This window comes from Paramisgurnus dabryanus, chromosome 4 (assembly GCF_030506205.2).
Source record: "Paramisgurnus dabryanus chromosome 4, PD_genome_1.1, whole genome shotgun sequence".
Taxonomy (NCBI): domain Eukaryota; kingdom Metazoa; phylum Chordata; class Actinopteri; order Cypriniformes; family Cobitidae; genus Paramisgurnus; species Paramisgurnus dabryanus.
The window spans coordinates 23,787,887-23,814,234 of NC_133340.1; the positions used below are offsets into that span (position 1 = coordinate 23,787,887).

The following is a 26,348-nucleotide window of genomic DNA, read 5'->3' on the forward strand; positions in this document are numbered from 1 at the left end:
TGAAAAGCAACTCTAATGCCATAACTTCTATCATTAAATTTATCTTGAGTGTTCCAGATGTTAAATAATTGATAACTTCACAAACCTTTGTGAGCTGTTTGAGTTCCAGGATGTCCGTCTGGCCCCCTCCTCCCAAAATCCTTTGCCTCTCTCTGGCCACGTCTTCATCCTCCTCTCCTATTGGCTGGAGCTTAGTGCTAACCGATCTATTAAACCAAAACATATGTTATATACATTTTGCAATGCATTTTCATTTTCCACATTTTTGTTCACTTGAAAGCAAAGCTTTGGGTCATCACCTGGCCTTGATGCAGAAACGATACTGGATAAGAACGGTGATAGTGAAGAAAACCACGCCTTCTACAGCCATGGCAAAGAGATTTTTGCCCACCATATCCCACGCTAGAGGAGACCGAAATCGATTCTCACCTGAAATGCAAATAAATATAAAAAAAATAAATGTTAGAAGTTAAATAGTTTACATAAAAACTAGTTATTTATACTTTTTAGTACTGAAAAATATATTTAAAATTAACACTTCTTTGCTATCACTATCAATAAGCCTTTAGCAGTGCATTATGGGATTGCTTTCCCCAGAAAGATACATGCAGTGCTGTCTGCCTTTCGTAACATGTTTTGCTTAATTCAGTCCTGATGTCTTTCTCAAAGTAGGATTTTGTTTACAAAAAAAATGTTCGAGAAGCTGCAATTCGAATGATGGTTGCTGGAAACCATCCAGAACATTTTGTGTCCACAATTCCACTGACACTTAGACCTGGACCGTTTGCCAAATCAACACAAACACCCTTAAAAAACACCATTCTAAAGAACCTAATAATATTAACAGTATTACGTTTTGTATAACTGGTGAAATGTAAGAATGCAATATAGCGATTCTACATTTAAAGGAAAAATATATGCATTAAAATGCTTTCATAATAATAAACAATGTCAGTAGATTGCAGTAATAGCTCAAATAAATCTGGAAAAAAGTGGGTTTGTGTTTAAAGGAACGCTACGCACCGAATCTCTCCAGAGCGTCAGCCATCGCTTGATTCTTCACCATGTCAATGAGACCTCTGCCCAGACAGAAGTGAGGGAAGATCAGGAACACGTTCTTCAAGATGTTGTTGATGCCGCCAATCTCCTGAACGAATGAGTAGAAACATCATGATGAGACTTTCTCAAAGATCTGATCTACATGAAGTAGCAGAATCTGACTTACGTTGCTGCCAAAAAGCTCCAGGACAAATGTGGACACACTTCCATTAATCCCAATGAGGATGTTGACGCTCGTCAATACCACATACGCTGTACTTGGGATCTTAAAGAAGAATGATGCCGGGTACATCAGGGGTGTTATGGACCACCTACAAGGACACAAAACGCATTTTTAGGATTTTATCATAATGTATGGCCACTTCTTTCATACTACATACACTTCAAGTGATTTATAATCGATCAATATAGTTGATATAATAATGCTTTGGGTCTTACCCATATAGCAACAACAATAGAGCAAGAACAGGAAGGTTAGTGGAAGAGACGTAGGCTTCCTGCTGAAAACAGACGAAGATGATGATGACCAACGTCGCTGGGACAATGTAGTTGCACTGTAGGAGAAAGAATATAATTATTATTTTTTTAAAAACTATTTCTAGGAGGATCATTCAGTACTGACCATCTATTAAAGAAGTTTAAACTAAACTTACCATATCCCACATAAAGTTGGCCAGCCAGTATAGCAAAGGCTGCACTCCACTAATGAACTGCATGTGTTTGGCTTTATTCACCCTCTCCTGGATGAGGAAGACCACAAAACTGGCCGGGACGAAGGACATGGCGAAGATGACGCAGATGGACACCAGCACGTCCACTGAGGTTGTCATTCTGGCAGTTGAATAAAGATAAAAAATGTCAGAAATGCAGATCGTATCGGTAAACAAGCGTAAATCGGTGTCGTGGTTACTTACAGGGCCACCTGCGATAGCTGCTCTTTGGTCAGATTGAGCGGGTGGTTGAACACATTGATGCTGAACTTTGAACTCTCGGGGCCGGCAGGCATATTAGCACGCAGGACGGCATTGTTCATGACATTGAGGAACGCTCCGATACTGTGCCAGCCCTTGTTATTAAACCAGATCTGTGAAAGAAGACAGACAGTAATGTAAATAATTATAATAAATACAATTTAAAAATTTTAATAATTTCAATAAATATAGTAATAATTTTTAAAATAGGAAAATAATGACACATCTCATGGAAATTGATAGCTAATTTACCAGGTGGCTAATTACTACGAATTTTTACAATTGCATTTGTATGTTTAAGTAAAATCACCATGGTGGAGCATAATTGTTTTTTCTAATAATCATAACTTTTTAAAATGAATTTATAAAAAATTATTTTCTTTTACAAGTCATCAATATAAAAGGATTGTAATTTTTTTTTATAGATATAATTAAATACATTTAATAATTTTAATAAATATAGTAACAATTATTCAAATAGTAAAATAATGGCATAATCTCATGGAAATTCATAGCTAATTTACCAGGTGGATAATTACTATGAATTTTTACAATCACATTGTATGTTTAAGTACAATCGCCCCAGTAACACTGGGTTAATGAGTGGAGTTAGATGGTGGGGCATCATTATTGTCTTTTCTAATAATCATAAATTTTTAAATTAAAAGTATAAAATTTTTAATTTTTAACAAAAAAATTACAAAAATATCAATATAAAAAGAGTGTAAATCATTTTAATAAATACAATTCAATAAATTTAATATTTTTATAAATATAGTAATAATTATTAAAATAGGAAAATAATGACACATCTTAATGGAAATTCGTAGCTAATTTACCGACAAATTTTTATTTGTATGTTTAAGTACAATCGCCCCAGTAATGAGTGGAGTTTGATGGTGGGGCATCATTATTGTTTTTTCTAATAATTATTCATTTTTTTATTTAAATTATAAAAATTATTTTTTTTTTACTTTTTTTTTTTACAAATCATAAATATAAAAATATTGTAAATCATTTAAATAAATATAACTAAATAAATGTAATAATTGAAAGAAATATAGTAATAATTATTAAAATAGGAAAATAATCACACATCTCATGGAAGTTTGTAGCTAATTTACCAGGTGGCTAATTTCTATGAATTCATACAATTGCATTTGTATGTTTACGTACATTCGCCCTATCCGAAAAAAAATAACCAAATCTGTACAAAAACCACCCTGCCAGGAATTCTGTTGACGGATTACTTCATGCAATAAAGCACCTGAATGCTTATAAGCTCTTTATTTCTCACAAAGAGAAACTGTTTATGCGATAAACATCCAAGCATACACACCTTTACATTGTTCTTGGTGTCGAGACCTCGGATAAATGACGACAGGCCTGCCAGAAAGCGATCGGCTGCAGTTCCCTGTGGGTAAGAACTGGGGTTAACATTGGCCAAAATCCTAAACATTGGGCAGCAATATGAATCTCCGGTGGGGTAATATTTCCTATCTTCAGATCAAACATAAAGTGACTTACAGCTTTTAGACTGAAGCGGTTGCGAATCTGAGAGATGGCATCATTGATCTCATCGGGAGGAGGTAGGGCCTGTGAACTTCTAGCACCCAACGAGAATCCGCCGTACCTGTAAAAAAGCCAATCAGAAATCAATGGAGCCCTGCATTTTTGACTATAAAGTATAAATGAATGCATTTTCATTTTAATCTTTAACATCCAAAAGAATAAATGTACCTGAATTCGTTGACCCAGAGTTTGTTTTTCAAGCTAAAGAGACAGAGAGATAGAGCAACAATTATAGCACTGCCATTCAATTGAAAGAAGTAATAAACCTGTATCTGTGGATTCGCGTATCCCACCTTTTGCCGATAATCTGAGCGTATGTTTTCACCAAATAATCTGAGATATTTCTGCCTGTCAGATTCTGTAAGGTTTCAGTAGTGGTGACTTTAATCTGAGAAAAATAATAACAAAGAAACATTCATACATCTTTTGTTTGGAAGCATGAGCTAAAAACAGAGTAATAACGCTACATTGAAGTAGTATTCGGTCACATGTGTACCTGTGGCGGAGGTAGACCACCTGCTGCCGGTGGACATTCTGGAAGCATCTTTTTCCGTCCCTCACAGCTGCATTCACACAGAGGCGATGGGTTTTCCATGCTCCAGTTTCCCTTCAGGAACACATCCCGAACGCTTTCTGGAACCTCTGGAGTCACCCATTTTCCATCTTCGATCGGACATGATGTGCCACTATTTCAAAGAAACAAAAATTGTATTTAGTTTTGTTTGTTTTTAAATTTGCTTTTTACATTTTTAATCTATGTCTGCTATAGAATTTCGCAAGCAGCATCAAGCATCAATGTATATATTGATAAAATGTTTATCCTGATTGCATAAAAGCATCTCATGAGTTTAAATACAGATGTAAACATCTTTGAGGAGCATGATACTCACATCGCTTTCTGTTTCCCTGAGCATTTTTCAGTGTAAACCGGATTGTCCGTAAGAGCTTCAAGTAACCTGTTTGTGTGTCCGTCTTCAGGTGCATCATTGCTGTGGTGGGCAAACACTTATTAGACTCAAAGATTTATAAATAGAGAGTCAATAAACCACAGATTGAGGTGTATGGCTGGTGGTTAGCACCTGATAAAGGTGAACTGCTCCTCATACATGCTGGGTTTAAGAGCGAGGCTCGGATACTTTCCAAAGGGAGGTACGATGAGACTGAAGACCAGGGCGATGCACACGAAGACAGCAGGCAGAACGATCTGGAACCGACACAATCAGGAAGTGTTATAGACTTGTGATTGGTTGTTTAAGAGATCTGATGTTACGTGAAGATGGATAGAAGGCCGTACCTGAGCGAAGAAACCTTTCCGGGAACGTCGGGCGTAGAGGAATCGCTTCCAGAGTAAAGCCACAAACTGCTGTCTCTTCAGACTCCAGCCCTTCACCTGGTACGATCCCTTACCATCAGCACCGCCCAACCAGTCCGTCTCCCGTGATTCTGCAGGTGCACATTAACCCCGGTGAGATTTTATGCCAATTTTAAATATATCATGCATAAAACCACTTTAGAATGGGTTGAAATATACTTAAAATTAACCAAGATGTGAGATGGATGAAAATGAGTAGAAAAAGTACCTGGATCACCTTCTGAATCATTGAAATCAAAGTCATCTTCAGTAAACGGCTTCAAACAGCTCTGATGGTCACCGAAAGCATGCCTGCGGTTCCTGCGAGCGGGCAGAATCCCATCTGTACAACAACAACATAGAGAGGAATCATAATTAGTTCCCACAGATGCTATGAGAAGTTATTAAAAACAGTAATATTATATCACGCAGGGGTTTACCTGACATTTCGGCATCCACCCCATTGTCCTCGGCGACTTTGAGGAAGATCTGCTCAAAAAATCACAAACCATTTATATTCAATTCCATAAAAAAACAAATAAAGGATCTTGAAACGTTTGCACAGATAAACCATCACCTCCTCCAGAGTCGTATCAGATATGCCATAGCTAGAAATGCCGAGGTCGGTCAGGCGATCGTCAATCTCGTGGAAAAGCTCCACAAACCCTCCGACTTTGGCGTACTCATAGGGCAGAACGTATGTGATCTCATGACCCAGGTCTTCAACCAGTCTGGCTGTAGGAACGTGCTTGAAAATCACGTTGGAGATGAGGGAGATATCTAAAACATGAAGGTTTCAGTTAGGACACTATTTAGGGAGTATAGAGCAAGGGGACTTAGGAGGTTGTTGGTACCTATTGTGGTGGTTTCACTTTCATGGTCACTGCCCAGTCCAGCATCAGAACTGCTCTCAGACACGCTGTCCTCCTACAGAGATAAAAAAAGTCCAAGAAAGGAAAGCATGATTAAATAAAACAATGTTTCAATTGGAACTTTACGATACCCTTCCCATGAGATGTCACCAACCCTCTTTACCTAAATGCATCTACAAGATTTTTTGTACCTTCTTAAGGCTTCCCTTGGAATATGAGGCAACGCTGCTGGAGGTGCGGCATGAGCTTGCGGACAGATCAAAGTCTTTTTTGACTAGCGTAAGGTAGTATCCCGTTCCCAGCTGGGTTTTGAGGAACAGCGAGGAACCCACACAGCAGAGCTTCCCATGGGAGATAATGGCAATGCGATCACCCAGGATATCGGCTTCGTCCATGTGGTGGGTAGAGAGGATGATCGTGCGACCTGAATCGAACAAATATGCGGCTTGAAGGAACATTTCAGGAGAATTGACCCGAGAATAGTTTGTTATATAGACTATGTCTACCTTGACGATATTTCAGCAGTAAGTCCCAGATGCCTCGACGGGAATATGGATCGACTCCGGCAGTAGGTTCGTCCAGAATCACGACCTTTGATCCTCCGACAAATGCCAGAGCGACAGATAGCTTCCTCTGCATACCTCCTACAGCACATTATAAGAGGGTTAAAATACCAGACTTTTATTTTTAAACTTTACGTTATGATTTATTGTTTTACTGCACCTGAGAGCTGACTGGTGCGAGATTTGCGTTTATGGGGCAGGCCGAGGTCCGTCACGATCTGCTTCATCTCGGATTTCACCTTCTCCTCGGACAAACCCTTCAGACGTGCGTAGAACCAGATGTGTTCCTCAACGGTGAGCCTAAAATGTATGGATAATTGTTTGTAATTCTAGATCTACAATGTTTGTAAAATCTCCTGATTTCTTGAGGCAACTTACATGCTAAATAAGACGTTATGCTGTGGACACACTCCCAGGTTTTGACGTATAGTACTCAGATCCGTGCGAATGTCTTTGCCCATGATGTAAGCTGTGCCCGAGGTGGGTGGGAACAGGCCGGTGAGAATAGACCTATGGCACAAACATTAAACCGATCAGACATCACATCATTAATATCAGATGAACAGATAGATCTCTTGTTTGGTTGCCTACATGGTTGTGGTTTTTCCAGCACCGTTGTGACCCAGGAAGGAGGTGATCTGGCCTTCATAAAAGCCTAGACTCAAATCATCCACCGCCAGTTTCCCATTATTGTAGACCTTCACCAGGTTCTCGATGTAAACACCAGGGGACAAGTGGGCTGGCTCTTCTTCCATGCAAATGGCTAGAAGATGCATCAAACACGTCAAACTAAATTTTTAATAAAAAAATATATATGCATTACGTTTTTATTTTAGTTTCTATACCTTCAGCATTTTCTTTCTTGTTGGTAGACACTGATGTCATTCCGCCACATTTCTCTCCACACCAGTAGGACTTGGTGAATGGGAAGTACCATGGACGTGGGATGCCATACTGGCCTGCAAGAGAGACAAGTTCAAACCATGCAAACCCTATCAAAGCTTTCCGATGTCTTGTGAGTTACACTGAAACTGTCTGAATGCTCACCCGGGAACACAGCTTCGATGTACCAGGTCATAATGCCGTACAGCACTGCATCAAATAGCATGAGAGAGATGGATGTGGTGAGACTGTAATTGTCTTCCTCCAGAGGGCTGGAGAGCAGGTTACTCCACTGTATCCCCACACCCTGTTCCTCAAACAGAGCGAAGTACTCGCACCCGTAGCCAAAAGCCACAGGGGACAGCAGACTCTGTGAAACAGAGGAAATTTTCATAATGAAAGTTGAATTTTAGTATGGAATTAAAGTTTTTGTTAAAGTAAAATACAGTAAAAACGTCAGATAATACAGTAAAAACAGCAGCTGTTACGGTAAAGTACAGTAAAATGGCAGCTGTTACAGTAAAATAGAGTAAAAAATAGCAGCTGTTACAGTAAAGTACAGTAAAAATGATGGCTGTTACAGTAAAGTACAGTAAAATGACTGATGTTATTGTAAAGTACAGTCAAAACGGCGTCTGTTACTGTAAAGTACAGTAAAAATGGCGGCTGTTACAGTATAGTACATTAAAAATCGAGGGTTGTTACTGTAAAGTACAGTAAATACGGTGGCTGTTGCTGTAAAGTACAGTAAAATGGCATCTGTTACTGTAAAGTACAGTCGAAACGGCATCTGTTACTATAACACACAGTAAAAACGGCGGCTGTTACTGTAAAGTACAGCAAAAACTACGGCTGTTACAGTAAAGTACAGTAAAAACGGCGGCTGTTACAGTATAGTTCATTAAAAAAACGGGGGCTGTTACTGTAAAGTACAGTAAGTAAGGCGGCTGTTACAGCAAAGTACAGTAAAAACAGCGGCTGATACTGTAAAGTACAGTAAAAACGGCAGCTATTACAGTATCGTAGCATATATTACTATTCGTATTTCACTACATTCACAAGAGTAGACACTCACCACAATCACTTTGGCCCCAAAGCCCACGTAATCCTGCCAGGCCACACAGAGAACATAGGGCAGGTAGAGGGTGAAGTATATGATGCCCCCGCAGGCAGCGGCGAGGTTAGCACGTGAGAAAAGTGTGCTGATTAGGAAACACTGCATGATGGTCACAACAGCGAAGGAAGTCAGGAACAAGTACACAACCCCGGGGTCACTGTAAGGCAGTAGATTCCCCATCTGAGCAAAAAAGAGAAATATACACGTTAGCAATGCATTTTAATAAGTAATGAACATAGGACAATTGTATTGCTCTTCTGTAGCTCATGGGACTCTTTTGATAGAAATGCAAAGATATTTCTTTGGTTATGGTTAAATTGCTTAAAAGGAATAAAAACAAACACACGTGAGGTAATCTTTAGCATACAATAAGAGTATAAAGCTATAAAATGAATATGGGTAGCTAGATAAATACTAGAATGTCTTTTTAACCATTCAAATTTGAAATTGAATATTAGTTGCGTACCTTCAGAATGAGCACCAGTAGGGCGGCGCTGATGAGCAATGGTATCAAGCTACTGATGAACCAGCTCAGCCATAATATTCCATTATCCAGACCCATAATCCTCATGGTCTCCTTCAGACGCGCCTCCTTCTCATACACAATACCTTTGATGATGATCGCCACCGAGTACATCCAGGCTAGAGTCATGAAAAGAGGCATGGAGCGACTCATGACCTGCAGAAACCTACAGCAAAGACAGAAGGGATTAGACAAAACAGAAGACATAACGAATGAAAATACAAGAACACGCATGTACTTCAAAATGGCATTTCTTACATGTCATCCACATAGCAGGGATAAGGCATCTGTTGAATATAAACTCCAGTTTTCTCTTTGCTGCCTGTCAGCGCTCTTATGATTCCATGCTCAATAACATCCTGCAGGTAAGAGAATCCGCCCCAGATGTAACGCAGATCTTCAAATGGGTCTGCTCGAGGACCAGGGTCCCAGTATCTATAGCAAAAACAAACATTAGCTCTCACCGACGTAGCTGGATGGTTTGGTTCAAGTTTTGTAAAGCTTTAATGAAATTTTAGGATTAATGCAAAAGAATTAGGATTAATGAAAAAAATACTAATATTAACGCAAAAAATATTAGGATTAATGCAAAACAATTTGGATAAATGGCAAAAGAATATTAGGGTACATGCAAAAAAATAGGATTAATGTCAAAAAAATTTGGAATAATTTAAAATATATATATATTAGAATTAATGCAAAAAATTTGAATTAATGAAAAAATTGGATTAATGCAAAACAATTTGGATAAATGCCAAAAGAATATTATGGTACATGCAAAAAAATAGGATTAATGTCAAAAAAAATTGGAATAATTTAGAAAATATATATATTAGAATTAATGCAAAAAATTTGGAATAATGCAAAAAAATATTAGGATTAATGAAAAAATTAAATTAATGAAAAAAATAGTATTATTGCAAAATAAAACAAATTAGGATTAATGCAAAAAATTGAAGCAATGCACAAAACTTTTTTTAGTACTAAAAAAATATTAGAATTAATGCAAAAAAATGGATAAAAATAGGATTAATGAAAAAATAATTAATGCAAAAATAGTATTGCAAAGCAAAAATAATTTATTCATGCAAAACAAATTAGGATTAATGCAAAAAAATTGCAGCAACTATTTTTTTTTTATTCAAAGGACCGGAGTCAATTATTCTGCTTATCCCACGGTTACCACAGACATTGCTTTGGAGGTTATTTTCAGGACATTTGACAGGTCAGGTGCGCATTTATCAAAAAATATCAAAATTCTCAATCAAAATAAAGCATTCAACAGCCCCTTGGTGTAAATAAAATACAATGTCTCTTACCCATCCTTGATCTTGTTGGTGCGTTCCACGTTATCAATGTCCATTCGTATCTTATAGTTGATGTTGAGTGGCAGTTCAGATGTGTTCTTCTGCATATCAGGAAACACGATGCCGGCCCAGAATTTACGGTCATCCAGCAGACGCATGGACTTGTTTACTAAGCGTTCCTCATTGGCCACCGGCTCCAATTTATCCAGATTCACACACTTCAGGAAAAGACAGGGATTATTAAAAAACGCAGCACATAAAACTCGATGCACGTAACATGATGTAGCTAATTTGGGACGTGACATGACCCACTCCGGTGATTCAGCATGATTGATTTATTAGAAAACTCTCTGATGCCGTGACACAGTGACCCAGAAGTATAAAAAGATGCACTGACTCAAATTTGATTTAGTTCGCTTCGAAGAAACATTAAATTGATTAGCATCGATCACAAGTCGTTCACTTTATACGGTTGTCGTATTCAGGGAGACTAGATGTCCCCATTTAACTGAAGACAGGAAGCTTTGAACAAATCATCATGCAATGTGCAAATCATTCAAAGTACTAAATTGTCTGTGTTTATGTGTGTGAATTGTGTACCTCCATAAATCGAGAGATGGTTTGTATGGCCTGATCGGTCTCGTTGAAAACCTCTCGCCACGTGTATGCCGTTCCGTTGGGACGCGTGTCCTCGGAGGCCTTAGACAGAAAGCTGGACACGTCCTCCACGCGCCATTCTGTCCCGGTCAGCTTGGCGTTGAAGAAACGAGCGCTAGCGTTGTTCTGTAGCAGTGTCTGTTTAGGACAAAGTAACATTTAATTATTTCATACATACACAAATATTATGTGACCCTGGCTAAAGTCTCATAATCTAATAATGAATGTTTAATAAATGGGTTTTCACACATAATGTTATTTAATTATTGTTTGAAAATAAAATTACAGCATATTTTTTCCCACAGTATCACCATGACGTTTTATAAAAGTCATGTATAGTCATAAGAGGGAGTCTTAAATTTGTTGCCAGTGTGAGCCACCTTACACCTTACATAACACATTTTACCAGGTCACAAAAGACTCCCAACATTTCTCCAGGGGTTTAAAGATTCCCCATCCTGGACCACACGTTGTGTGCCATGTGATTTCAGCTGTGAGCTTAACATGCAGTACCACTGAAGTCCTAACGGTGGCAGTATATCTGCTTTCAAACAAACATGTGCGTAACTCACCCTAACCAGGTCCATTTCCTCGCTGTGCTCCATGAAGTTCCAGATTTTTGGTCTCATCTCCTCCCACATGCCCCCGAGATCTCTGAGCACCCCGAACTCTTGAAACGTTTTGTTGACCTGAGAGATAAACAGATATTTGTTAGAAAGGTCTTCTAGGATAACGGTGGACAATCTTCCCCTTCTGTATGATCTCCTGACCTCCTGTATGATCCTTTGGGTGGCGGGTGTATCTGGCGTGTACAAGATCTTCCCCATGAGCAGTGGTTTCAAAGCCCTCCAGATCATACGAGAAATGGGACTGGACTCCAAACCCTTCATCAAGCTGTTACAATAGGGCGCTAAAGAGATAAACAATCATTAGTTAGCATTTGAGCTCTTCATGGGTGATAAATGAACGGACGGATGGATATACTCACTGGAGGAGTTGTCGTAAACAGACGCAGACTCTTCTTCGCTGTCATTGCCGTGGGTGCCGAACAGTGCTTTGTAGTTGTTATCCTCGTACCAGTTAAGGGACTTGATCTTGAGACCGCCTCCCTCCGGGTGGCCGCAGACGATGCGGGACACGGCCTGGTACATGTGGTTGGGGGATTGCATGCTGTTTCCCGTCAAGAAGAGGATCTCTGTCCGCATGTCTCGCCAGCTCTTCATACTCGCAAGCTGAGATATGAAGAGTAGTAGCGTTAGGATTTACAATTTTAAATTACACAATAAATGATCAAACCAGGTCGACAAGCATGTCAAATTTTACAAAAGGTTAAAAATATGTCTGCACGGTAGATGACTGTTAATGCATATGTTTATTGAATCCTTTTGCTAGAAATAATTCATTATTACGGATGCATCAATTTAGAGCGATGATATGTCTATTTATGTGTGTTGGTCCATGTGCTTTTAAATATGAAAGCGTTGTGTGTCACAGGGTTTAATTATTGTCTACCGCGCAAGACCTCCAGATACGCATCAACGCGTCTTTACATTGACATCATTCACGCTCGACGCCTCTACCGTGGCTGGTCTGAATGCAGCATTAGAATGAGCCGATTTTATCTACATCCACCGTGGGTCTCCTTACATGAAAGTTGCCATTTCTACAATAACCGTAAATGGACAAACTGCTCTACAAAGCGTGTTTTGTCACTATGTTTTGTCCTAGACGATGACGTGTTTGTCCTGTGGCGACTACCGTAGCTTCTATATGCATTCTGAAAGGGAGGGATGAGCTGTGGACTGAGCCGCTAAGTGCCGCTAAAGATCTACACACTGGTCCCTAAAATACTGACAAAAAATTATTTTAAAGGGACACTGCTCTTTTTTTTTAAATATGCTCATTTCCAGCTCAGTCAAATTTTAAATAGGAAAAATATCCAAAGTATTTGGTTACTTTTTAGCGCAATGCTAATGGTCTAATCAGAATCAATGATTTATGCTAAGCTATGCTAAAAGTGGTACCCCCAGACTCGGAGATCGGCTGAATGGATTTCAAAACGGTAAAAATCAAATGTTTAACTCTAGGGCTGGGCAAAAAAAATAGATTTTTCGATTAATCGTTTTTTAAATGTGGTCGATTCAAAATCGATTCCCAAAGAGCAGAATCGATTTTTTCTTTAATATTTATTTCCGCAAACATTGAACGTAAGATCAACATTAATCTAATTAGTCTTCTTCACTAGATGTCACGTCTTTTTTGCCTTGCGCGATGTTACCAAGGAGCGAGAGGGGAGCCTGTCATTCATTCATTCAGTGCTTAAAATGGCGGTTTCAGGTGCTTCATTGACGTTGATGCCACCTTCACATAAAAAGTCAGATGTATGGAAGCCGAAGACGACGATGATAGTGTTGTGGCTTTTAATTTCTTTTTATTAATTACCCACGTGTAAACTGCTGTTCACTGTTCTTTTTATTAATATAGTATTTGTATTAAATCTATATTCATTGAGTTAAATCGAGAATCCAGTATAAAAACCAACCCGAGAACCGGAATCGAAAATTGAACCGAGAATCGAAATCGAATCGATAGCTTTTGAATCGAATCGAGCTGGAACATCTGAATAGATACCCAGCCCTATTTAACTCTAAAAATGAGCATATTTTCAAAAAACGTGGAGTGTCCCTTTAATTTTCACTGGGTTATATAATTATTTAATCACCTATGAACATGAAACGCATGGGTAATATATTCCCTTAAAATTACTTTATTCGACTAAAAACAAAATACACAAGAAGTATTTGATCGCTACTTGTGCAATAACAGCAAACTCGCCTCCAGAACAGACAATTGAAGGTATCCGTATGCATTTGTGAGAAATTGCATCACTGCACAACAATAAGGGAAAATAACCATGAGATTACGAGTTTTCTGGGCTAATTGGACGGGTATGATAGAAAATCGAGGAAAACCAGTATCCGGTGCCACTCGCTAGGCAACAAACCGAACAGAGGCGGAGCTGTGGCACGCTTGAGCTCGACTGCTGGAGGAGAGGTTACTATCGGTCATTCTCTCCATGAAAAGAAAAGCACACGCTGGAGGAGAACGCTGGAAGATAACCTACTTTATAAGATTGAATTGCACTGATGTCATCCAGCGAAATAATAGTTCGTGAAACTATGATATTATAGATGAAAGGGTGGCATTGCATGTTAAAAAAACATTTGCTGTGTGAATGTTTGAGATGAGAAGGGTTATAAGCGGGCAAAGAATGAGTCAGTATGATTCACGCGGATTTATTCACGTCATGTGCATTTCCCGAAATCTCCATTAACCCATACGAGACACATCAAATGAATATTTTCCCACAATACTCCAAGCACTTACATAGTATGCTCTTACCATACATGGTTATATACAAAGATTTATTTTAACATTTCAAACCTAATAATCTCTTCTAGTTTTACTTTAAATGAATGCCACTTCAGTTGATGTTTCAGTTTAAGTGTGTGTTTTGTCAGCTTGCTGTCAGTTGCTAGTAATAACCTATTGTTATATCTGTCACAGGAGGTGTCTAAGGATGCCCTGCAGGCCAGACAGGCATGTAAACAAGGACAAGTAACTCAAGTAATAGGCACGACCTGTAGTAACCTCCGTGCTGTCGTCTGCAGCGAGGGTTATTCGAGTTCAGCGAGCACGTCCGCCGCTCTCATGCGAGAACAAAGAGGAACTAACATTTGTGTGAGACGTGTTGGCGTTTGCTAGATTTCACATTCAGTTTGACGTCTGGTTTAAAAGAAATGGTTTGTATGACAAATTCCCGTGGAACATGGAATGAGGATACAACCGATTGGGAAGTATGCACCCTGTGAGATCTAAATGCTTGTTACCTTACTTATATATTGAGCTCAGCAGTTTTGTCTGGTGTTGGCAAAAACAGTCACGCATGAGCACAGAGCTAACCCTGGATTCTCCCTACCGACAGCTATAATGTCAAGTGTCAACGCTTGGGTTTCTGACAGCGGAGATGTTCGGGTGCCAACCAAAATAGGCATCTGTTGACATAACTGTTTTGCCCCCCCCTAGATAAATTTCTTGTATCTTGATATTGAGGTCTGAGATTATTATTTGTCACGATGCAAAGCAAAAATATGATTTGACATTTTGGGAAATTAGTAGTAACAGTACAATTCATTGATTCTTAAAGCATTGAGTTTAGTGCTCAACAAGTTGTATTACAGTGTTGTATAGACTAATCCACTAGTCTTTACAGACTAATCCGGCATAAGGACATTTAATCTGGTGTCTTGTTCTGTCTGCAAAATGGGGGTGCTGGATATTTTAAGTTGCACTTACCTCCACTGCTAATGCTCCCAGGCTCTCCAACAGGCTATCGGTCGCCGTGGACACATCTTGGATAATCTTTGGGTCAGATTTAACATCTTTCTGCAAAGCCAAAAATAAGTAAATAATACATTATATGCTAATTAAAACTTTGCATATAAAACATCTCTCATATCATTGGGGCAATTGGCACGCAAGCCAAACAGTGTTGATTTACTAGAAACACTTTAAATGGGTCATTGTCCTCTTCACGTAACTAAATTACTTTGTAATGATGGTTGTGATGGAGTATCTCGAAAGCTCTTTACTCGTAAGACAAAGGAAACATTCAGTGTGAAGCGAAGCGAATATACACTGCACAAAGACATCAATATGTGAAGACCTCTGGCTGCCGGCCACTGCTGTTTGTGTTTAACATGCTGAACTAATTATTTTGACTTACAAGAACATATTGTGTAAAACCGATCATTGTGCGTGCAACCACAATATTAGTCTGTTGGGCTTTATGAACTGACAAAAGTTCAATGGGTCCATAATACAAAAATATATACTTGTCCTAGATTGGATATAATTAGCTTATTGAACCGGACTTTGGGAATTCCTTTGGCACAAAGCGTTTATTGTAGCTTATACACAACCATGAATTTGAATAGAAATATATGGGTGGTTATATAAGTGATACAGTATAATGCTGAACATCATCAATATTCAAAGTTCATTCATGATTTCTATTCTTGTACTCTTTCTTGTAATGGTAATCGATTAAACAAGACAGCTTTATAATATTAGAATATGCGTAAAGATTGTGTTCAGTTACCCGTATTGGCTTCAGGAAATCGAGGTTGGAGAGGAAGTGGCTTTCTGCGTTGTTCAGCCATTCAGTAGATGATTGGCAGATGATGTTTTGTGTCAGCTGGGAAACGTTTTTATCGGCTATTGTCACGAAATCCTCCAGAGACGTGGAATTGCACAGATCTCTCAGGTGAACTCCAAATCCGCCAATGAGCACCTGCAGATCAGAAAAACACTGTTAATCCATGAATGTATGGTATGTTATGTTAAGTATAATTTCATTTAAAACAGATTTGGTCATTTTTATATATATATACAGTTATCTAGAAGTATTTGGACACTTGCAGGGCTGCAACAACTAATCTATGAAATAGATTATAATCGATTATTAAAATTGATATCAACGAATGTTTTATTTTTGTTACTACACAGGTATATCACTGTCTTATCATCTGGCTTATTCCTTTTAACATATAACAAATAATATTAATATAACAAATAATATTAATATTCATGGAGTAAAGTTAAAAATTTAAATAAGTTTGGTAATCAGTGGGAAAATGTCCTCACCAGCACATCCCTAAAGATTCACAACTGAATATATATTGTACATTTAAAGACGTTTTACTATTTAAAAACTGGTGAAACGTTATTATTTAAGGCGTAAAATGTAAAATGTAAAAAAAATAAAGATTATATGGTAACACTTTACAATAAGGTTGTATTTGTTAACAATTAGTTAATGCATTAGCTAACATGAACTAACAATAAACTTCAACAGCATTTATCAGTCTTTGTTCATGTTAATTTTGGCATTTCCTAATACATTTATAAAATCAAGCATTGTAACTGCACTATGAACTAACATGAATAACTGTATTGACATTAACTAACATTAACTAGAGTTAAATGTAAGTTGAAAAACTATATTGTTCAATTTCTGTTCAAATAAGTTAATGCATTTACTAATGTTTCTTAATAAAACCTTATTGTAAAGTGTTATCGATTATATTAATAAATCAATGTGTGCCTTTTGGACTTTGTAGAGTATGCATCTACCCCAAAAATTTAGGTTTTTATTCAGCTATAATAAGTAAAAAAAATCTAATTGAATAGATGTTCAGCTTTTTATCAGATTAATCGATTATTAAAATAATTTTAATCAACCGATTAATCGATAATCAGAATAATCATTTAATTTAAAGGGGACATATCATAAAAATCTGACTTTTTCTGTTTAAATGCTTAAATTGAGTCCCCAGTGCTTCCATCAACCTAGAAAATGTGAAAATGATCAACCCAATAACTTAGTTTTGGTAAACCATTCTCTGCAAGCATGTGAAAAAATAGGTCATTGAAATTTGTCTCCCCTTGTGATGTCAGAAGGGGATAATACCGCCCATTAATCTGCACTATCCAACCACAGCACTGCCATTTAGTGCAGATATCAGGTCATTTGCATGTTAAAGGACACACCCAAAACAGCACATTGCCAAAGGCAATTTTAACATGTTATAATAAATCATCTATATGATATTTTGAGCTTAAACTTCACATACGTACTGTGGGGACACCAAAGATTTATTTGACATCTTAATAAGGTCTTGTGAAATGTCCCCTTTAAGTCACATTTAAAATTGCATTAACAAATATCAAACCAAGTGGAATTTAAATAAAAACATTTTGTAAGCAACAATTCAGAAGAAGAAGCCTAATAGAATTTAAACAAAAGATGTACCATTGCTAACAAACACATTCTTACTGCAGTGAAATCAAAGTGTTGATAAACGCATGGCTAAAATGGCTTAAACATGTCAAATTACATTGACCTAGAAGTCATGACGAGAATCTATTTCAGTTAATCTATTTTAGTATGACAGCAGTAGAACGAGAGCGCTAGAAACCAAACGCAGACTGTTTACAAAGTGGCCACTATCTTGTCGAAGCGGCTGAGATTCAGTAAGCTCTTCTCTGTTTCCAGGAATAGCCCTCCGGCTGTAGCTCTGTAGGACAACAGTCATGTGACTCTACCCTCCTCCAATCTCCCCTTTGCCTCATCATCCACCACCCCTATCCACCGACTAACAGCACGTGCATGCCGAACCATTATCCAGAATCTGCCCGTGATCGTGTTGTATATGAGCACACCAAGGACATCCGCATACGAGAGCAGGCATGTAGGTGCTGAAACCCAGTCACCTATTACATAAGACTCCTATAATAAACAGCTAGATGACATGCTGATATTTAATGCCTATGCTGGGCGGACAGGCAATGCTAAGTATGAAGGTTCCTACAGAAAACATCTGCAGGATCGTAATAAAAAAACGTGAATGTGTTTGTTGGGCTCCGATCCAATTGGTCGTTCAAGGATGAGCTTTACCTTCTCCAAGTTGACGTTGGCCTCCACTATCTCTCTCACAGCATGCTCGGGCAGAGAGGCGTTCCTCTCCAGAAACTCAGACAACGTTTCATTATCACGCAAGAAGTCCTTGAGCTTGAAACCTGAAGGGAAAATAAGATCTATTAAAACGAAATATATAGTAATGAAATGCTGTTTCTATAAATTATACAGTACCAGAAGGATATATATTACTAATAATTTACAAAAACAATTTATAAACTGAACCTGTTGAACCTCATAAAGTTGTTTACGAGAACGTACTTTAGGAAAAGAGGGGCTATTAAAAAAAGCTAAAAGTATCAAATAAATGTGTTTTGTTTGACACTAACGTGTATATAATGCCTATACGTTTTGCAACAACATTTTTGTACAATATGAAAAAATATTCATAAAAGATGAGTATGCGTGGTTATGATTTTTGAACAAAGGGAGTCTTTGGGAACATTGTGAAAAGCATGACTCTATTCCCAGCTGGCTGACACAGCCGGTGAGGCAATAAAGCATTGCGTTAGGGGCATGCAATGGCCACGAGATGTTTGCTCATTTCGTTTTGGGTCCAGTTATGCTTTGGATCGAGACAACAGTTAGAAAGAGAGCGGGGCACTGTCTTATTCATACAGTGCATTGTGTTGTATCAGTAAATTCCACAGAAGTTGTTGATATGAACCGGTTTGAATCGGCCTCTTCACTACGAGGTTACTTCGGGTCGTTCCTCTTTCAGTACTCGGAAACTTCTTCTTTTCATAAATTTGATTTGTTAGTTCCACATTCAGGAAGTGTTTGGGATAAGGCACTATTTAAGATTTTAGTGGATGTAGCGTGCGAAGAAGTACACATATGTGTACCACGAAACCGTAAGTCATAACTCCTACGGGTGTATTTGTAGCAATAGCCAACAATACATTGTATGCGTCAGAATTAGCGATTTTTATGCCAGAAATCATTCCATGATGTTCCATGAAGATCTTTTGTAAATTTCCTACCATAAATATATCAAAAAAGTATTTATCATTAGTAATATGTGTTGCTAAAGACAATTTTAAAGGGGACATATCATAAAAATCTGACTTGGGTCCCCAGTGCTTCTATCAACCTAGAAAATGTGATAAAGAACAACCCAGTAACTTAGTTTTGGTAAATCATTCTCTCCAAGCATGTGATGTGAAAAAATTGGTCATTGACATTTGTCTCCCCTTGTGATGTCAGAAGGGGATAATACCGCCCATTAATAAAGAGATCAGATAATTTGCATATAAATGGACACATTTTTGCTCAAACCTACAAAGTGTCAATTTTAACATGTTATTATAAATGATATATATGGTATTTTGAGCTCAACTTCACATATGTACTCTGGGGACACCAAATATTTATTTGAAATCTTAAAAAAGTCATGTGAAATGTCCGATTTTCTTAATATTTTGACTTTTTTGCACTGTCAGAGTCCAGATTTTTAAACAGTTCTTGGTATTTTGGCTATTCCTAACAAACCATCCATTACTGGAAAGATTTTTTATCCGACTTCCAGATGATGCATACATTTCAATATTAAACCCTTATGACTGGTTCTGTGGTCCAGGGTCACATATATATATCAGATGTTTCTCATGAAATTTCTTAGCAGGAATAAAAATAAACACAAGTTTGTTATACTGTTGTTATAAAGTGTAACTAAAGTGAAATTTTAAATTGAATAAACTAAATTTAAATTAATTGATTAATTAATTTTACTTGAGAATGTGGCATGCATAGCACAGTTCACATTATTTGGGATTGGAAAATGGATTAGAAACATTTTAGGTCATATTGAGACTTCTGACATTTATTTTCAACCTTTGATCTTTCCAAATATGAGACCAATTTGAGCATTTTTCTCTTTATTTAATCTCCCAACTGAGATATTAAAAATATCTGCTAATATTTCGTTTATGGCTCAGATGATTTAACCGCAAATTTCATCCATCCACCCATTTACGTAACAGGATGATTTGAGAGCAGGACTTGACCAGATGGAAAACTCATATTCTCATAACTCATATTCATCTCTGACAGCTTTAATAGTACCGCATATTTTCAGTACATGTACAACATGTGCGTGTCCCACTGTCATAAAATTGTAACATCTAACTGTCACGACTCACGAGAAATCACTATTGCTCCGGAGGCAATGCTTGCATCCTATTATTAGTAAACCCCAGGTGCAAACAGTAGATCCTCTGGGAACATTTATTAAACTCGGTGAACTGAGAGGATGTCATACCCAGAGGTGTCAGCAAGTGTATCAAGCCTGATCTCACGAGAATTCAACGTATTTTACCAGTTAGCTAATTAGTAAGAAGTGAATTGTACAAAAACATATGATTATCATAAAAAAATCCCAATAACGAAACCCAAACCCAAGCCCAAACGTCACGGGCCAAAGCGAATTGTACAAAAATGTACAAATGTGGTAGTACGACTTAATACATATGATTTGTTATGAGATAGCATTGGTGTATCACGATTATTAGTGGTCTATAAATATAGCTTATAAAATCTAATGTATTCAGTGAATTGTCCATGATGTATTATCTATTATAGTGATTCAAAGACATATGTCCTAAATAAAGGAAGCTACACTGTCTTCCAAAACTGATCGTCATGAGGAAGTACATACTTATCTAACAATGAGAAAACATCAGAAACTGTGAACTTTAAGCCAAGAATAAAGTCTGGTTAAAACTGATACAGCTTTCGAAACGAAAGCAGCGACTGAGATGTTTCAGAGGAGAGACGTACCTTCAGTGTTTTGCTGTAGCTTTCTCAATGCTCGAACTAGTCCTTTAAAACCTTCAAAGCTCTTGTCATGTTGACTGTAGAGGAGAATTTTCTTGGCATCGATGAACAATCGGGAGATACTGTAAATTTGGAGGTCACACACATAAATATATAGTATAAATACCAACAATATGTAATAACTAAAATAATATTCATAAATTTTATCCTGCAAATATAATGCTTACATGGAGTCGTTGAAGTTGCCCACCACCCCTGGACTCTCTCCCGGAGTGGGGTAGCGAAAACAAGGGTTGTTGGCATTGCATATGATGCCCTGCACCCAGGGTAACGTTCCCGCAGAGGGCATGGCCTTATTGGGAAAGTGACCTGGAAAAATTGGAAAACAAAACAATTAGATGTCAACATGCATGTCAACAACCTTACCATATGACACTTTTACATCACGCAAACCCAACTTCTGCAAACGCAGCAAAACAGGATAACAAGTTCAACCGGTTTTATATTTTTTATACACATAGTTACATTATTTGTTTTTATTATTTGGAACAGTAAGAGCAATAACATGAATTAAGGAGTTTATATATAATATATTTTATTCATTTTGTATCTAATACCTTTGATATTATGAGGATATTTTGTGGCAGTTTTAAATGAATGATCCTGTGAAAATCACTGTGATCTAAAGATTAACTGAAGTTCACAATAAACTTGGGAAAATGTTTAACAACTTATTAAATGTGTTGAAATCTGTGCCGAACACAGTGAAATGGGCCGTACTGATAAAACTGTTGCTAAAACATGATACTCTCCGTAAAGGTTCATTGGGTAAATTAAACATTTACTTGCATTACAGCTTACCTATCCTAACATTTTAAGTAAAATTTGTTTGGGACCCATGTATTTCAGAAAACAGACCTATAATATGAAGGATAAATAAAGCTAAGAATGCTCAGCTTATTTATTGTCATGGGTTTTCCTTGAGGTGTATTTCCAAAAAGGGCAAATATTGACAGTCTGACTTCAATTATATTGACCTTTTCCATTATCATGACTTGCACGATTATGTCTTCTCATATTCTGATTGTCTAAAGCACTGCATTAAATATATACATTGTGTGCTTTTAGAAATGACTAAAACACTTACATTCATGTTGCTCATGTGGAGGATAGTGATATCTGACAGATATCAGGATGAAGAAGATGAAGAGAGGCCATATTATCTCGATCAGCAGCTGAATCTGGAAAAGAAAGACACCAACAAAGGTCATCATATTGGCTATAATATATGCTATTATTATCGAGACCGGTATTCATCTGTTAAAGGGGACATATCATAAAAATCTGACTTCCAAGTTTAAGTGCTATAGTTGGGTCCCCAGTGCTTCTATTAACCTAAAAAATGTGAAAAAGATAAACCCAGTAACTTAGTTTTGGTAAACCATTCTCTGCAAGCATGTGAAAAAATATGTCATTGAAATGTGGCTCCGCTTGTGATGTAAAAAGGGGATTTAATTATAATAACACCACCCCTTAATCTGCACTATCCAACCACGTCATTGCCATTTAGTACAGAGAGAAAGAGAGAAAATAATTGACAGCAAAATTGAGTTTCAATTTCAACAAACTGACATTATGGTGATCCGTGTGTGCATTAGCTTAGTTGCATTTTAAAGGGCAAATATCTCAAAACGGCACATTTTTGCTTACACCTACAAAGCGGCAATTTTAACATGCTATAATAAATTATCTTTGGGGGAATTTTTAGCTTTAGACAGTAACTCAGATTTTGTAAACCATTCTTTGCAAGCGTGTGAAAAAATAGGTCATTATAATTTGGCTCCCGTTGTGATGTCAGAAGGGGATCTAATTATAATAATACCACCCCTTAATCTGCACTATCCAACCATGTCACTGTCATTTAGTGTAGAGAGAAAAAGAGAAAATAATTGACAGCACAATTGAGTTTCAATTTCAACAAACCACAGTTATGGTGATCAGTGTTTGCATTAGCTTATTTGCCTGTTAAAGGGCAAATAACCCAAAATGGCACATTTTTGCTCATACCTACAAAGTGGCAATTTTAACATGCTATAATAAATTATCTGTGTGGGAATTGTTAGCTAAAACTTTACATATGTACTCTGAGGACAGCAAAGACGTTACATCTTAAAAACGTCTCATAACATGACCCCTTAAAATGGTACATTCTTGATTGCTTTGGTTACTCTTTCATGAACTTTAAACTGCATACATCCGAGGATTTTCTTCCCTGAACGAAAAGCAGTCCTTTACTTCTACAGACCTTTGTGCACTTGTTTACAGATTGAGAATAAACTGTTCTTGTTATCATGAAGGTTAATGGGCTTCCTGTTTGCACAACACCTCCCTGTTAATACATTTAATGCCAAGTAGTAAATCCATTATCATTTATTCAATACAATTACTGAAAAGATGTTCTAGTTTAAGTGACTTTTTGTCATTCACAGGGGGTTCGATAATACTTGGCGCTGATAAGGTCACTATTAAGCTATGAGTCACTACTAAACAAGTAGGGTAATCAATAACTTCAACCACAGCTTATTAGATTGCATATAAAAAATAACCAAGCTATGTTTTTGCGGGGTATCTAATTATCCATAAATCCTAAACAGACTATTTATGCATTTATTCCTATAGATTCAATTCTGTTACGAACAATGCCGTACCTCACAGATGTTTCTATTCAGAAAAAGTGACCCGAGGGACTTCATATGCTCAAAGGAGGAATATTTTTTATTCCTTTTATGCATTCTTTGTTATTATTTCTTCTTTTTAAACAATAGACCTCTGTCTATACATACATTTAGAAATACATAGAGTAGGTTTTAACTTACAGTTTGTCTCCGTCTGCAAGTGAAGTTCTTCCACAACAGTAACCCTAACTGTGTGGAGACAGCCATCTTGCCGGGGATCTACACCGTCCTGGCCTCCTCTATGTTACTGTTAAAACAAAAACAAGCAAATAAAAAGACATCAAGCTAATTGGCAGAATACTGTCTTAAAAAGATGATGAACCATCAAGTACATGTCAAAAATATCACGCCACCTTTATCTAAGCGTGCTTTTATAAGATGGGTGCTGTGACATCACAAACACAGAGTAGTGGGTTGCAACAAAGTACACAGAGACTTAAGACAAGTAAACATTGTGAGAACTTTTCAGTCGAATTGTTTGTGTATTTTGAAAAAAACATTTGGTACATAACATCAAGTGGGAAGTTTAATGGACAGTAAGTACTTATTTATAATCTGTACCCGAACAAGGAACTATTGAGACACAATGTTTTAGCTAAGCTGTAGATATAAGACCACTATAAAAAATAATGAAAGGAAACAGCACGACATGTATTAATACGTGGGATGATTTCATACCATTTATATAGTCTGACTGAATCCCAAGATTTGAAGATATGATTCGATACATTCAACCTAAACAACATTATTTATAACTAAGAATGAATTCTAGGTCTCTATGGATTTTAATTTTTGGAAGAAATGTGATCTGGAATCGTTTTAGTGAGTTGTTTTTGTGCTGTGCGCATACGTTAGAATAAAACAGCGCCCCCAGTGGACGCGCGCATTTTCTTGTTTTTCTCTTTGTTTACCATTTGTTTCATTATATCACTTCACCTGCATCGTGATGCGAATGCGCAAGAATTTTTCTACATGCCTTACAATCAAATTTTAAATAAAATAAAAACAGTTTGATGGGTGCTTATGAAATAAAGCAAAATAAACAATCCCTGTCACGAGACCATATAAACCTATGCAAACATTTTTGTGGATTTTATTGTTATTTATTATTGAGACATTTATTAAAAATTGACATAGCAGTTTAAAACGAAGACTTTTCTGCATACAAAAAATAAATAAATAAACGAATCAAAAGAAACTAAGCTCTTTGAATTTCTTTCTTTACCAGATGACTTCTTCTAAACAAAAACGCGTAAAACACATCAAATTATGATTTGTGTACAGTCACGTTTAATCTTTAACTGTGCATTTAAGCCCAAATGTGCTCATAATGGTGATAAATAACAGACGAAGAAGAGTTGTTCGTTGTTCCGCAGAGGAAAGGTTACTGTCGGTCATTTCGCGCAGCTCGCGCTGAACGGTAACGAGCAGATGCTGTGCTCGCGTGCATTAAGTCTTTTTGTTTACCTCTAATCTCAAGTCAGTGCCTCAAACCAACTCCAATCGCAAAAGATGTCGTTTAGTCAAAAAATACATACGTGTTTAACATAATATCCGGTGATGACACACATCAGTCCTACTCAAGTGTTAACCAAAAAACAGACGAGCTCATCGTTAACGAAATTCGTTAAAATACAACAAAACGGGTTTATTATATTACAAAATAAAAATGTTTATTAATTTACATACTGTACATATATTTGACACATCTGGTAAAACAATAACTTGGTATACAGCTGACCCTCAATGTTGAAAAAAGTAACTTGCACACTCACCGCTTCTTTTAACTCCAAAATGATTATTCCTTGTGTAATATACTGTAATTCCTGTTAAGAAGAGAAAAGAAAACACCTCTTCTCGGAGCGATATTGTACTGTCAGTGCTGTGTGCTTTTATGGACGGACCTTTTTTCTCTCCTCCATCCTTTTATACTGGAAGCGATGCTGCCGCGTTGAGACGCGAGGTTTCTGTCGGTCAAACGCGCTGCTGTTTGTGTTCGAGCCGCCATATAAGGAAAGCACGTGCGGACCCAAAACAGCTCTTAAAGGGGCAACGCAGATGTGCACGGTTTTGTTTATCATGAATCTCAAATAAATTCTTATACGAAGGATCAAAACATAAATGACGATAAAAGCCTTGCATATGCATTTGAAGTGCATCTTACACAACAAACATTGAGATTTAATCATAAATAAATATAGAATATAACTGACAAGGAATATATAACAGACAACGACTTTTAGGTAACAAAATTTAAGCTATAAATAAAAGTAAATTATTAAATGGCTGTGCTTTTGCACACAATAAAATCTATGAGTGCTTGCTTCTTCCATGACCTATTTTACATAGCTGTGGTTTGTATTATTCATTGTGAAGACAATTACTGTAGTTTTGTTGGCCGTTCATGCCGTAAACCTTGCAATA

General features: G+C 37.2%; 1 protein-coding gene across 2 annotated transcripts in view; it reads right to left on the reverse strand.

Annotated features, from left to right (window-relative positions):
* abca1a (ATP-binding cassette, sub-family A (ABC1), member 1A) overlaps window positions 1-25,864 on the reverse strand; it is a 30,020-nt gene extending 4,156 nt beyond the window's left edge. The window contains exons 1-42 of one of the 2 annotated variants that reach the window (XM_065295176.2): window positions 25,700-25,864; window positions 24,066-24,171; window positions 22,337-22,430; window positions 21,417-21,558; window positions 21,193-21,311; window positions 18,394-18,515; window positions 16,036-16,227; window positions 15,231-15,320; window positions 11,863-12,106; window positions 11,645-11,784; window positions 11,447-11,563; window positions 10,818-11,012; window positions 10,230-10,435; window positions 9,169-9,345; window positions 8,854-9,076; window positions 8,346-8,567; window positions 7,436-7,640; window positions 7,234-7,347; window positions 6,980-7,151; window positions 6,767-6,898; window positions 6,549-6,688; window positions 6,332-6,469; window positions 6,017-6,249; window positions 5,808-5,880; window positions 5,531-5,733; window positions 5,394-5,442; window positions 5,192-5,296; window positions 4,897-5,045; window positions 4,682-4,806; window positions 4,493-4,591; window positions 4,099-4,288; window positions 3,896-3,990; window positions 3,771-3,803; window positions 3,558-3,663; window positions 3,370-3,444; window positions 1,974-2,143; window positions 1,713-1,890; window positions 1,498-1,613; window positions 1,226-1,370; window positions 1,024-1,147; window positions 300-429; window positions 86-206 (exon numbers count right to left, since the gene is read on the reverse strand). In XM_065295176.2, coding sequence (XP_065151248.2) covers window positions 86-206; window positions 300-429; window positions 1,024-1,147; window positions 1,226-1,370; window positions 1,498-1,613; window positions 1,713-1,890; window positions 1,974-2,143; window positions 3,370-3,444; window positions 3,558-3,663; window positions 3,771-3,803; window positions 3,896-3,990; window positions 4,099-4,288; window positions 4,493-4,591; window positions 4,682-4,806; window positions 4,897-5,045; window positions 5,192-5,296; window positions 5,394-5,442; window positions 5,531-5,733; window positions 5,808-5,880; window positions 6,017-6,249; window positions 6,332-6,469; window positions 6,549-6,688; window positions 6,767-6,898; window positions 6,980-7,151; window positions 7,234-7,347; window positions 7,436-7,640; window positions 8,346-8,567; window positions 8,854-9,076; window positions 9,169-9,345; window positions 10,230-10,435; window positions 10,818-11,012; window positions 11,447-11,563; window positions 11,645-11,784; window positions 11,863-12,106; window positions 15,231-15,320; window positions 16,036-16,227; window positions 18,394-18,515; window positions 21,193-21,311; window positions 21,417-21,558; window positions 22,337-22,430; window positions 24,066-24,131 — 5,769 coding nt within the window. In that variant the 5' untranslated portion in view covers window positions 24,132-24,171; window positions 25,700-25,864. Of the gene's footprint in view, window positions 1-85; window positions 207-299; window positions 430-1,023; window positions 1,148-1,225; window positions 1,371-1,497; window positions 1,614-1,712; window positions 1,891-1,973; window positions 2,144-3,369; window positions 3,445-3,557; window positions 3,664-3,770; window positions 3,804-3,895; window positions 3,991-4,098; window positions 4,289-4,492; window positions 4,592-4,681; window positions 4,807-4,896; window positions 5,046-5,182; window positions 5,297-5,393; window positions 5,443-5,530; window positions 5,734-5,807; window positions 5,881-6,016; window positions 6,250-6,331; window positions 6,470-6,548; window positions 6,689-6,766; window positions 6,899-6,979; window positions 7,152-7,233; window positions 7,348-7,435; window positions 7,641-8,345; window positions 8,568-8,853; window positions 9,077-9,168; window positions 9,346-10,229; window positions 10,436-10,817; window positions 11,013-11,446; window positions 11,564-11,644; window positions 11,785-11,862; window positions 12,107-15,230; window positions 15,321-16,035; window positions 16,228-18,393; window positions 18,516-21,192; window positions 21,312-21,416; window positions 21,559-22,336; window positions 22,431-24,065; window positions 24,172-25,699 lie in introns of both variants that reach the window. The other variant, XM_065295175.2, reaches the window with a different exon arrangement.
* Between the last annotated feature and the right edge of the window lie 484 nt (window positions 25,865-26,348).